The sequence below is a fragment of the Capricornis sumatraensis genome, chromosome 9 (genome assembly GCF_032405125.1).
Source record: "Capricornis sumatraensis isolate serow.1 chromosome 9, serow.2, whole genome shotgun sequence".
Lineage (NCBI taxonomy): Eukaryota > Metazoa > Chordata > Mammalia > Artiodactyla > Bovidae > Capricornis > Capricornis sumatraensis.
In genome coordinates this window covers 43,133,880-43,146,100 of record NC_091077.1, presented here as the reverse complement: position 1 = coordinate 43,146,100, position 12,221 = coordinate 43,133,880, and the positions used below count along the sequence as shown (strand labels likewise).

Here is a 12,221-nt window from a genome sequence, read left to right as displayed (position 1 = left end):
CGCAGCCCTCACCTTTTTTGATCTTGGGGGCTGGGGTGATGGAGCTGCCGTTGGTGCTGGCGGCCAGGCCCAGGGAGGACACAGGCAGCTTGGGCGAGGACAGCATGCTGTGGGCCCCGCCCGGCGAGTAGGCAAAGAGGGAGCCCCCAAAGCTCTGGCGCCGGCCCTCCCTCCGATTGCTGTCGATGGCTGCCTGGAGCTCGTTCGGGTTGCTGAGGCCACGCTTCTCACACTCGTAGGGGTACAGGTACTTCATGTACCTGTGGGTAGGGACAAGAGGCAGGATGGCACCCAGGACACCTTGGGGGTCTGCATGAAGCCAAGCCCCACCTCCCTGCCTGGATGCCCACTGGTCCTCTGAGCCCCTGTCCTCACCTATGCTGTTTCCTCTGTCGTGATGCCTGTCCTGCAGCACGGCCCATACCCACGACCACCACCTGGCTAATTCTTGAGCACTCAACCAGCAGGGCCTAAAGGCTGGGACTTTCTGTGACCCCCTGGTCTGTGGTCCTTTCTGCCTAGGGTCCTTTCTGCATGGCGTGAGCGGGCACTTACTGGGTGCGCAACGTGAAGGCAGCGCTGGTGATGGACGTGGGCAGGTTCAGTCCCTTGGTGATCTCTCGCCACAGCTTCTTGTTGATGACCTCCACCAGGCCGCCCTTCTCTGTCACCAGCACGTACAACATGAATAGGTCGAGCACCTGCTTCGCCATGATGGGGATGCGGTTCACAGGTGTCCCTGTGGAGAGGGGGGTGCTGTCACTTGGCACCCGGTACATCAGTGAGAGTGGGTACTCTTGGCACAGCTGACCCAAGGCAGCTGGCCCTCTGGAGGGCTACCCCTGGCATTATAGGGGGTAAGGAAGCATCCCTGCCCTACCCAGTGTGACACCCAGCATCCCCTGGGGGCAGGGTCACCGGGTCAGACCCTAGCTTGCAAGAGCCCCAAGGCGGCTGTGTCTCTCAGTGTTTCCATCAGTGATCTGGGTTCATGCTATTCATCTGGGGATGAGGGGGTGCTGCAGGGTCAACCTGGGGGCCCTGCATGAGAAACACAGTCTCTGTTATTCCTTCTACAACCAACAGCTACTAAAACAACTCGGCTGTGTTCCCAGAGGCTGGCTCCCTCCAGGTTCCCCAGGGCTCTGCAGTGGGAAAGGGGGACTGGTTAATCTACTTTGCAGTTTAGATAGCAGAGAGGTGGGCCAGGCAGGGGAGAGGGGCCCCTCCCTGCAGGCCTTCTCCCTATTTCTGCCCACCCTGATGAGCTCCTGCAAACATGCCTCCCAGCCAAGGGAGCCCCCAGGTCTCAGGTCAGTCTGCCTGGCACCTTCCTGGCTAACAGTGGAGAAGCCCCCAATTATACTTCTCCCCTGGGCAGTGAAATTACAGGTTTACTGTCTGTGGTCCCCACACTGGCCTGCTCACATGGAGAACCCCACCTCGTGCCCAGCCTGACATACAGCAGGTGTCAATAAACAACAGTGAAGGCTGCTGGGCCTCTATCGTGGCCCTGAGGGCAGGCCTGCCTCCCCTGCAGAGATGGAATCTGGCTCCCGCTCCCTCTGCTCCCACTGCTCCCTCCGCCCCCACTATAGTGCCCTGGACCTGGGACCCTGATTTCCTCTCCCCAGCCCCAGCAGGACATCTCAGAACCACCTCCTGCCAACCTTGGCTGCTTCCTAAGTCGCCAGATCCCCAAGGAACAAACACAGCCTGGAGGTGGGGTGGTAAGATGGGCCTTAGACCCCCCACTTCATTTTCCAGCTCAAGAAGGAGAGAGACAAGCAATACCAGGTGTCAGTGGCACACCCCGCCCCAGAGGAACCCCCAGCGCCCACGTGGCCCACCTGGGATGCTAACTTAGGCTCTGAGTTGGGCTTCTCCCAGGACCCTGGACCCTGGGCCCTGGCTCAGCAGCAGGCGGATGTTTATAGAAGACGCGGGGCTGGGTGAGCACAGAGAGGCATTGATGGAGGCAGGCAGGGGGGTGATAAGGAAGGGCGGAGAGGTTGTCAAGGAAACAGCAGGAGGGTGGGGTGCAGGCAGGACCCCTCCCCCACTTCTAGCCCCGGAGATTCTGGAGAACCATCCAGTTGGAGGCTTTGACTTTGTGATGGGGCAGGGGAAGGAGGAATTACTGTCCCCTTGGAATGAAGGGAAGGGGCTTGTGGGATGCAGGACATGATATCCAGATTCTCAGCCCCAAAGCCCTCCAGCCCAATTACAGATAGAGGGTTCAATAGCAAGGGGGGAAAGCAGGGCCTTGGAGCTGGGTTCTGAGGGATGCATAGGAGTTTGTTGCTTCCTGTCCTCAGGAGCACCTGGCTCCTGAGGGAGGAGGCAGGGCTGGATACAGACCCTGAAAGCCCAGGTGGCCAGGAGCTGGGGACTCAGAGAACCTGGCCTCACCAACACCCCACTCCAGAGCAGCTTACCATATTCCTTCCGTGCCTCCAGGACACCAGGAACCCAGTCTTGGACAGAGTGGGTGGGCTTTGGGCCTAAGGGCTTGGAGCCCCATGGTTGGGGGGACAGTGAGGGGCTTGGGTAGGTGTGGATGGGGCTGATAAAGGGTGGGGTAGGAGCTCTCTGACCACATAGCGGGCAGCTGGGCTGGAAGATAACTGGGCTGGGCTGGACTCCTCCACCCCGGCACAGGAGGGGTTAACGCGGAGGCCGCAGCCCCCTCCCCTTTCATCTCCTTCCCTTCCGGCCTGGGCCTGTGTTTACAGAAGCTGCTAGCAGGGAGAGGCAGGCAGGGGCCCTGGACAAAGAAGCTGCCTGGCTGGCCCCTGCAGCCCACACCAGCCCCACCCCTTCCTGCTTCTCAGGCCTCAGTTTCCTTCCCTGAATAGTGGGGGCATGGGGGTATCAGGGAAATGAGCCCACGCTGCAGTGGGTACTCCTAGGATCTGTGTCTGGCTGGAGCTCTGAGCTGAGGGTCGGGGGGTACTGGCTCTCCCTGAATGCCCCACTAGGCCTGGTCTCTGTCCCTGGTCATCTCCTGTTCACAAGGATGTGTCTGGCATCTGCCAGACCCTTGGGGGTGGGGGTGGGAGGCAGAGGTGGCTCGGGCCTGGTACTGTATCTTTGCATAATAACCGTGGTCCTGGCACTAAGCACATGTGGGCACTGACTGCCACACAGCAGGGGGTGCAGGTGGCCTATCTCACAGACTGAGGAACTGAGGCCCCAGGTGGGAGCCGGGAGAGGTCAGGACCCAAGCCTCCCACCAATTACAGCAGCAGGAAGGCTGGTCTCCAGTCCACCAGGAGCTTCTGCCTACCACCCAGCACCCGCCACCCTGGGAATCCAACCCTGTTCCCCACAAAGAGGCAGGCCTGCTATGTGGGATCCTGGGAGCAGCAAGGGAGGAAGCCTGCACTGTTACTTCTGGGTTGGGGTCCTGAGACTCCCCCCACCCAAGGACATACCCTTTAGACTCTCACAGCTGTGCCTCCCCCACCAGACCTGCAGGGCTGGGCCTCGTCAGACACCCATGGCAGGACGGTGCCTCTTCCCTCAGACGCTTGCCACCATGGCAGGGCTGTGTCTCCTCCTCAGGCATCTCTTGGATGCCTCCAGACATGGGGAGCTCACTTTCTGACACACCTGCCCCAGGCTGTTGCCAGCAAGGCCCATCCTCCTGGCAGGCAGACCTCACCTCGCTTCTGCATGAAACTGAACAAGTCGTCCAGGAACTCCTTCCTCTTGGGGTCTGCATCCAGTTCATAGAGCTGTGAAGGCAGAGAGAGGATGGGTTAGCGGGTGCCGGAACTGGCAGCATGTCCACATCACTTGGAAAGTTAGTCGAGGGAACTGCCAGTAGGAAAGGCAGCAGGGGGTCTCAGCCCTGTCCCCCAGCGTCTGAACATCTGCCGAGGTCCTGCTGAGCAGGCAGCGAGAGCCTGCCCCTGTCATCAGACAAGGACAATGAGACACTGTCCGGGGGTGGCGTAGCAGCAGCTGACCACACGCTCAGCTTAAACCACGGAGATTGATTTATTCCTGCCTGGTTCTGGAGACCAGCCATCTGGAGTCAAGGTATGGCTCTAAGGGGGATTCTTCCTGTCTCTCCCAGCTTGTAGGGGCCCAAGTGCACCAGGCGTGTAGCTGCACCACCCTGGTCTCTGCCTCTGTCTTGCCCTGGCTTCTCCCTGGGGATTTGTCCAAAGTCCCCTCTTCCCATGGGGCACCCACTCACTGGCTGAGGGCCACCACATCTCCATCCTTAACTGCTCACACCTGCAGATATCTGACTCCCGCGTCATGCTCTGATCACAGGTATGTGCTCAAGCTGAGTCTTGAACATATAATTTTGGGGGACACAATTTGTCTCACCCAGACCATCGCCACCATGAGGGTGGTGGATGTCTGGCACTGTCCACCAAACCATGTGTGTATGCTCCTGCAGGGCACAGAGGCAGGCCTGGGACAGAGTCAGGACTCTCAGGAGCTCTGTCTTGCATATCCCTTGCCTGGGTCCACCAGTTACGGAGGTCTGCAGTATTTGCAAAGCAGGGTGTCCTAGCCTCAGCTGTCAGCTCCCAGGTGCTGGTGGGCAGAGGAAGCCAGTAGAGGTAATTAGAGAGCAAAGCTTGGCGGCGGGGAGGAGGGTTGCCGAGGAGGGCCAGTGCAAATAGCAGGCTTCAAATTAAGCTCCAGGGAATGTGCCCCCGTGTCTGCAAGGACACAGGGCAAGCAGGACTGTGGCGGGGAGCCTTGAAACCACCAATTAGCTCCAGCTGGGATAATCCGTCATCAAGGCCTAAGAACATGCTAAGGCCCAGCTCCCGTGGGATGAGACATCCCTGGGCCGGGGAAGGCAGGGTCCTCAGGGAGGCTACCCCTTAGCCATCTGGCTCCTCTCTGGGCCTCAGTTTCCCGGTCTGTGCAGTGGAGACAATGTGGGGACTGCAGGGAACAGGCTGGGAGAGCTAGGAGTCCAGCCCTGGGTGGTCGAGGCTCGGCCTTTGTCTCCACCCTGCCCAGCCAGGCCGGCCAGCTGCATTCCTGCACTGATTTATGGTGGCCAGAGGCGTGCACCCATCCGGGCCCCTCCGCTGTCCCCGCCCCACCCCCGACTCTGGCCCACACAGCCCCCAGCACTGTGTGGGCCCCTCACCCCTTCCTCAGAGCCCGTGATTCACACCCTGGTCTGGTCTCCCGTCTGCCCAAGGAGTCTGTCTGTTTTGTTTCTAATGTCTAAAATGGGGCCGAGCACACAGCAGTTGCTTGACAGATGCTCGTTAAGTGAACCCTGATTGCTCAGCCGCAACATGGGCCAGGCTGGGCAGAGAAGACCAAAGACACCTGTGGGGGTTCATCCTCAAATTTCCATCCACCCAGAACCTCAAGACTGGACCTTGTGCAGACACGGGGTCTCTGCCGATGTCATTAATCACGATGGGTTTTTCACAGTAGGATGACTGGGGTCCTTATGAGAGGAAGACAGGCAGATACATGGGAAGATGAGGCAGAAACTGGGCTGATGCAGACACAGGCCAAGGGACACCCAGAGACCCAGGAGCTGGAAGAGGACTCACCTCTGGAGCCTCTGGAGCCTCTGGAGGGAGCATGGCCCTGCCATGGCCTGACCCTGGCCACTAGTCCTCCAGAACGGAGAAGATCTCTATAGATCTAAGCCATCCAGTGTGTGGTCAGTCATCCCGTCCAGTCAGTTGTCATACCTGCTCCGGGAAGCTCACGTAGGGTTCACCCAACCTCAAGCCTGTCTTGACGAGGGGCAACACTTCCTCCTGTAAGATCCCAACCCCAGTGGAGGGGGGCCCACCCTGCATGAACCTCTTCCTTTCTGGGCCTAGCCCCCACAAGAGATCAGAGCACCCCTCCTGCCTCAGTTTCCCCATCTTTCAGGGACAGTGGTTGATAAGTACAACAGCTTCATCCAGCACTCCCAGCACCATCAGGACGCCCGTATTCCAGGTGGACAGAGTTTCAGGGCAGAGACTAGCTGCCTGCACAGGCGGCCCAGCTTAGAAGGGGTCCACTCACTAACCCCCAGGCCAGACAGTGAGCGGAGGTGGTGGCACGGCCACACCCCCACGGCCAGGGCATTATTCGAGGCCATAAAGGGGGTGGACATGTCCCCAGGCAGCAGGCAGAGGAGGCAGCTTTAATGGCCGTTGCTGTGGGCAGCAGACAACAAAGACAGGCAGTAAAGGCCTCCCAGCTTTATGGGGCTCTTGACCCAAGTTCCGCACCCCCGTGGGGTATGTCCTGCCCTGGTCAGCTGGCCTGGGCAGCCCACCAAGCCCCAGCCAAGGGGGAGCTGCGGACGCTGTCTGCCCCCTCCCCTGCCACCATGAGCTGCTGGGCCCAGCTACCTGGTCTCACAAGGCTTTCAAGCCATATAGCTGGGCCAGGACACCTCCCTGGCCACGCCCAGGCCTCCGGCCCACCTGGGTCCTCTGGCTGAAACCCTGCCCCTTTCCGGAGGGCCCAGGAGGTGCTGTCATGCCTAGAGCTGCAAACCCAGGCTGGAGGTTGGGCAAAAACTCAGGAAACCCCTCCTGGGGCTGAGGCGGGAGATAAACTGCCTGGCTCTTCCCTCCCCAAAGCTGAGCGCTGGGGCCACAGGTGCTGTGATCACGGGGCCTCCTCCGGCTGAGGGCAGCCCACCTCCCCACGGCCACGTGGTCCTGGAGGACCTGCCAGGGCCCTCCCCAATGACCTCTCACCGGCCTTCCTGCAGCTTCTCAAGCCCGCCAGGGGCCGTGGTCCCACCTCCGGCCTTTGACCTGGCAGCTCCTCTGGCCTGGAATGTTGGCCTGGCCCTGGCTGAGCTCTCTGCCCCCCAGGCTTTCCTGTCACCCAGGTCTCTGTGCTGAGGTCACCCCGGAGGGCCATCTGCAGCTGCGCTCTCACTGGGACCAGGTGGGCAACTCTCTTGTGTACCCCACCCCACCCCACCCTGTCCCCTGCACAACTGAGCCACATGGACTCACACTGTCCTCGCTGGGAGAGTGTCAGGGGTTTTCCCAGTGTCTAGGATTGGGCACACAGCACCTGCTCAAAAGTGCTGATTAAAGTAGACTTTCATTTCTCACCACAACTTGGGGACAGGATCCCCCCATTCTTTCCCAAATCCTAGACATGTCTGGGCACGACCCATGTTCTGGGGCACCTACGGTCCAGGATTGGGCAGACAAGCATCTTGGGGGTTCCTAGGGTCTACCCCGCTGGGTTCAGATTCTGCTCTCCCCCAGCCCCATCTGTGAAGGGGGCACAGGAGCCTGAGGATGTGGGTGTGGATGTGTGGGCCTGGGCTGGGGGTCCCCAAAAATGCTCCCAAGTGCACACCTCCCTTCCCATTTTCTACCTGCCAGGCGGGGTCACTGGGACATGGCCACGTGGCCCCTCCACCTCTCTGGGCTGTGGCGGGGCCCCCACCCATTGGTGGAACACGTCTGTCGGCTAGTTACCAAGGCTTGGCTGCCCATGGTCCATCTTCCCCCTACCCAGCACCACCCACTTCACAAAAGGGAAACTGAGGCACAGACCAGGAAAAGCCCAGTCCCCACCTCCCCTGCCCTGCAGTCTCCCATCTCCCCATCACCCCAATGAGGACTATACTTCCCCTGTGGTCACTACTGGCCCTTACCTCCCTCTGCTTAGCCCCTTTGGACCACATCATGGTTTCAGAGCAAAAGGCACAGAGCCCACCTCAGGGGCTTTCCACCTGTGCTCCCTCCCCTGGAGAGCAGTTTCCTGGGCCCTTCTCATCCTCTGACCCCAGCCTCAGCCTCAGTTTCCTTTCAGGCAAAGACACAAGTCAGCCTGGTGCCCCATATGGCTTTCTCAGTGGACACTTGACCACCCTGGGGAGGGGGGATGATGAGCATGAGGGCCTTGCTCTGGGTCCAGCACAGGTGTAGGAGAAGGCTGGAGGGGGTACGGAGCGGGGATCTTTGGAGGGATCCCTCCCACCCTACCCCTCCCCACCCCACCCCACCCCACCCCATCCCCCACCCCCCGCCCCATGGAGGGTGGAGGGGCCAGTGTCCAGGAGGAAGCAGATAAAGCCAGGCAGGCTCGGGGCTCCAGGCTCAGGTAGTGGGGGGGGAGGGGCTGCGGAGGAAAAAGTGAGATAACCTCCCCCTCCCCCAAGTGCTCGAGGGGCAAACAGGAAATTCTTGTTTGTGGCGAATGATGAGCATTTCCACCACCACCACCCAGCTGCTGACCAGGCCTCCAAGAAGCTGGGAATAGGGATTGGGGTGGGAGGGTCCCTCACTGGAAGCTGCCCTGTGGAGACAGCAGATACCTCAGGAGCCAGGGCACCACGCATACCGAGATACCACCTGCCAGCCTGGAAGAGGAGGACAGGCCAATCAATCCAGAGGGGGGCCAGCAGGGGGGAGGGGGCCCCCAGGACCGTCCACACTCTGGAGACCCCTCCCAGACACCACGTCCCCAGTCCCCACGGAGCTGAGGGCGAGGGCTGCGTCCAGCCCAAGGCTGAGGGGGCCCTAGCTATAAAGAGAACGCCCGCCCGGGGCCCCTGAGAGGACCTTTGCCCCCTCAACAGTGTCTGCTCGGCCCCCTCCTGCCACCCAGGCAGCTCCAAAGTCCGAGGGGCCCTATCTTGGATGGAAGAGGCCACAGGGCGGCAGGGGGACTCTGGGAGTGAGGCTGTCTCCTTGGACAGCAGAGTCAGGGACTCAAATCAGGAGGAACTGGAAGGATTCGGGATCGCGGAGACCCCCCAGGCCCTGAGCAGGACAACTCTGTCCCCAGCAGACACGGATGCAGCTTGGAAAGCCCACAGCTGGGGGGCGGGTGTAAAAAGGCCTGTTTTCACACTTGTGTCCAACCAAAGCTCCTGGGAACCAGAGAAGGATGCTTCCCCATGCCGCAATGGGGTGGGGGTGGGGGTGGGGGGAGGAACAGAATCCCCACCCCACCCCCCTGGTCCCCCCACCCCCAGGGGAGCACAGGACTCAGAGAGGGTTAGGGAAGGGATGAGGGATGGAAGAGGAGCCAGGCGACAGGCAGGGCTGGGCGCCGCCTTAATCTCGCCTACTTTATCCTGGATTGTTAAAGAAAATATTTATGGAGGTGAAAGTCACGTACCATAGAATTAGCTGTTTTACAGTGAATGATTCAAGGGCCTTCTGTGCACAGACAGTGTTTGACAACCACCACCTCTGTTCATTCCAGAACCTTCCATTCCCCCCCAAAAAACCCTGTCCTCATCAGAACCCCCCCCCCCCCAGCCCCTGACAACCAGGAGCCCACTCCTTGTGTCTGTGGGTCTGCCAGTTCCGGACATTTCCCATGAGCGGAATCACACCCTGTGTGTCCTTCTGTGTCTGCTTCTCACTGAGCATTGTGTTCTCAGGATCTGTCCACGTGATAGTGAGTGTCAGAGCTTCTCTCCTTTTCGTGGCTAAGTAATATTCCAGGTGTGTGGAGGGACACATGCGTTCATCCATTCACCACTTATGGGCATTTGGCTCATTTCCCTTTTTTGGCTATTATTACAAATCTTACCTATTTCTATATCCTTTGGGGTTTGGGCAAAAACTGATTCATCATACTGCCAGTAAACAAAGCGAAACTGCAGTGAAAGAGCAGAGAAGGCCCCACAGCTGGTTTTTAACCCTTCAACGTCCCCCCTCAGAACAACCAAGATGACACTTCCCTGCAGCTTCCCAGAGTGGAGGGTCCCGGGAGCTTTCAATCTCTACATCAAGATCAGACTATGTCTGCCCTGCTCCAAGGCTGCCCTTGGCTCCCTGCCTCTGTCAGGAGAAGCCAGACCTCCTACCTGCCAGGCTGGGTGGGTGGGGCTGACGCCCTGTATGCCAGCACCTGGCGCCTCCCCAGTGCTGGCCCCTCACTGTCCCTAGCCTGGTCCTGTGTGGGGCCTCTGCATTGCTGGTGCCCCCACCTGGGTCCCCGTCTTCCACCCTTAAAACCCTCTTTGGCTCCTGCTCTGACTCCCAAGCCAGGGCAACACCCTGAGTAACTCTCCCTGCCCCTCCACCCCCAGCATCTGTCACGGGCCATGTGACTCTGCACTTATTTGGGGGACGGTTTCTTTCCCTTCTTCATTCCCACCCAGATGACAGCCCCCAGGGCAGAACAGGTAACAGTGGGTGGGCTTGGTATACAGCAGGCGCTAAAGAAGAACTTACATTCCTACCCACCTAGCGTGTCCTCCATCACAGCTCAACCCCTTTGTACCCTAGGGACGCCACCCCGGGCAGATAAAGCCCTTCCTCACATTATCTATCGGGCCCTGGGAGGCCTGGGCCGGGGATGACTCAGCACGGGCAGCCGTTGCCAGGTGGGCCAGGCCCAGGCCGGGTCCCTGGGGGCCACTCAACCGCGGACCCATTCACAGAACCGCCCACACACAGGCTGGGCGCAGGGCTGGGGGCGGGGCCGCACCGCATCTCCAGGGCCCCTCCCCTCACCCACTCTGCACCAGCTCCATGCGCACTGGTGACCAGTCTCGGTCTGGCTATGGTGCTGCCCCCACCAGTTGCCGAGCCACTGGGCCCTATAACCGTGCGCGGCACCCACCCAGGGGGTGCACTTCTGCCCCTTCTCGCCCCCTCTGCCCAGAGACCCCGAGGGGCAGGGACAGATGGATGAAGCCAGGACCATGGCTGGGCTGTGGGAGGAGGTGGGGTGGGTCAGAAGGACCTGGAGTCTGGAACCCTCCCTGCCTCAGTTTACCCATCGTGGCAGGTGGCAGGACACAGCTGGGTGGGCAGTAAGCAGAAGTTGGTGCGGTGCCCACAGCCCTTCTGGGGGTGGCAGGGGCTCAGGAGGAGGAGGGCAGAGGAGGAGGAAGCCAGGGAGAGCAGTAACAGCCCTCCAGGTTTGGGCCAGGTCAGGCCATTTTACAGCCATGACTGAGCACCTTCTGTGTTGGTTTTCTTGGTGGGGGGGGGGCCCACACTGCGCATTTGGGGTGCAGGGCCTATAGGATCTTAGTTCCCTGACCAGGGACTGAAACTGGGCCCAATGCAGTGAAGCGCTGAGTCCTAACCACTGAACTGCCAGGCAAGTCCCATCCTTCTCTATGTGAAGGCCCATACTGGATGCTGGGGACACAGTGCACCCAAAAGAGACCTGGCCTGAGAGGGGGGCAGCAGGAATCCCACCCAAGGGTGGCCAGGGCCCCTGGAGTCAGGCAGCTCCCTGCAGGGTTGGGGAAGGGCAGTCTGGCTTGCTGCTGTATACAACAGGGGCTTAATAGTGTCCACAAAGTGACAGGCCCTTCCCACAAATTGGCCTCCCCATGCACCTGACCTCTGGGGCCAGCCCCGCCCCAACCCAGGCGCAGGGCCACACGGCCCTTTCATTTCCCGTCAGCACTCCAGGGCTGCAGGGGCCCCACTCGGCCAGCAGGAAATTGGGGAAGTGATTCTGGGCAGGGCAGAAACATCTGCCCGCTTGGCCACCGCCCCCCCCCCAACTGGTGTGTGTCCCCTCTCAGCAGAGATACAGCACCCCCACCCACGACACAGATATTAATAAAAGTTCCAGAAACAAGTCACAGAGCCTGACCACAAAGTCAGCGATGAAAGGCACTTCTTTCTGGATTTCCGGAGGTTCTGGGGACATGCCCTGGTCTCCAGTCAGCCTTTCATGTGAGTGGGGGCCCCCGGAGCCTCAATCTTTCCACCTGGGAAGTGGGCAGGGGTGCACCTGGGGCATCCAGGTGGGGAAGGACAAGGGGATTGTGGGAACAGGCTGTGCAGAGAGAACAGTTTGGCCCCATGTAACAGCTGGGGATGCCAGCCAGGCCTGGCATCGAGGACACGCCCAGAACAGGGAGCAGAAGAGAGAAACTTCTAGGAAGGTAGCGGCCCCAACATGCAAATCCGGGCGGTGGCCTTTATCCACCTGGGAGCCCCTCGCCCACGGGCTTGGCTGGAGCAGACCACTGTCCATGTGGCAGCCCATTTCTCAGATGGGGAGACTGAGGTGCTGAGAGAAGGCACAGAGTGGGACTGGAACCCGGGACAGAGCCCCTTGGCACCTCTGGCCACGTCAGAATCTGGTGGGACTGGGGGTTGGGGTGGGACCCCCTGCCCAAGCATGCCTGGCATGCGCGGGGCACCGGGCAAAGGCTTTGGGGTCAGAAAGCGAAAAATCCAGCATCTTCTCCTTTGCCCTCTCCACCTGCAGTTATGAGCCTGATGGTCCTTGTGTTCTGGGGTCCTGGGACCCCCCAC

General features: G+C 60.2%; 1 protein-coding gene across 1 annotated transcript in view; it reads right to left on the bottom strand.

The window, feature by feature from the left end:
* The window catches only part of ARID3A (AT-rich interaction domain 3A), a 28,263-nt gene that overhangs the window by 4,375 nt on the left and 11,667 nt on the right, over positions 1-12,221 (bottom strand). The window contains exons 3-5 of the mRNA XM_068981241.1: positions 3,668-3,740; positions 556-739; positions 13-260 (exon numbers count right to left, since the gene is read on the bottom strand). Coding sequence (XP_068837342.1) covers positions 13-260; positions 556-739; positions 3,668-3,740 — 505 coding nt within the window. The remainder of the gene's footprint in view (positions 1-12; positions 261-555; positions 740-3,667; positions 3,741-12,221) is intronic.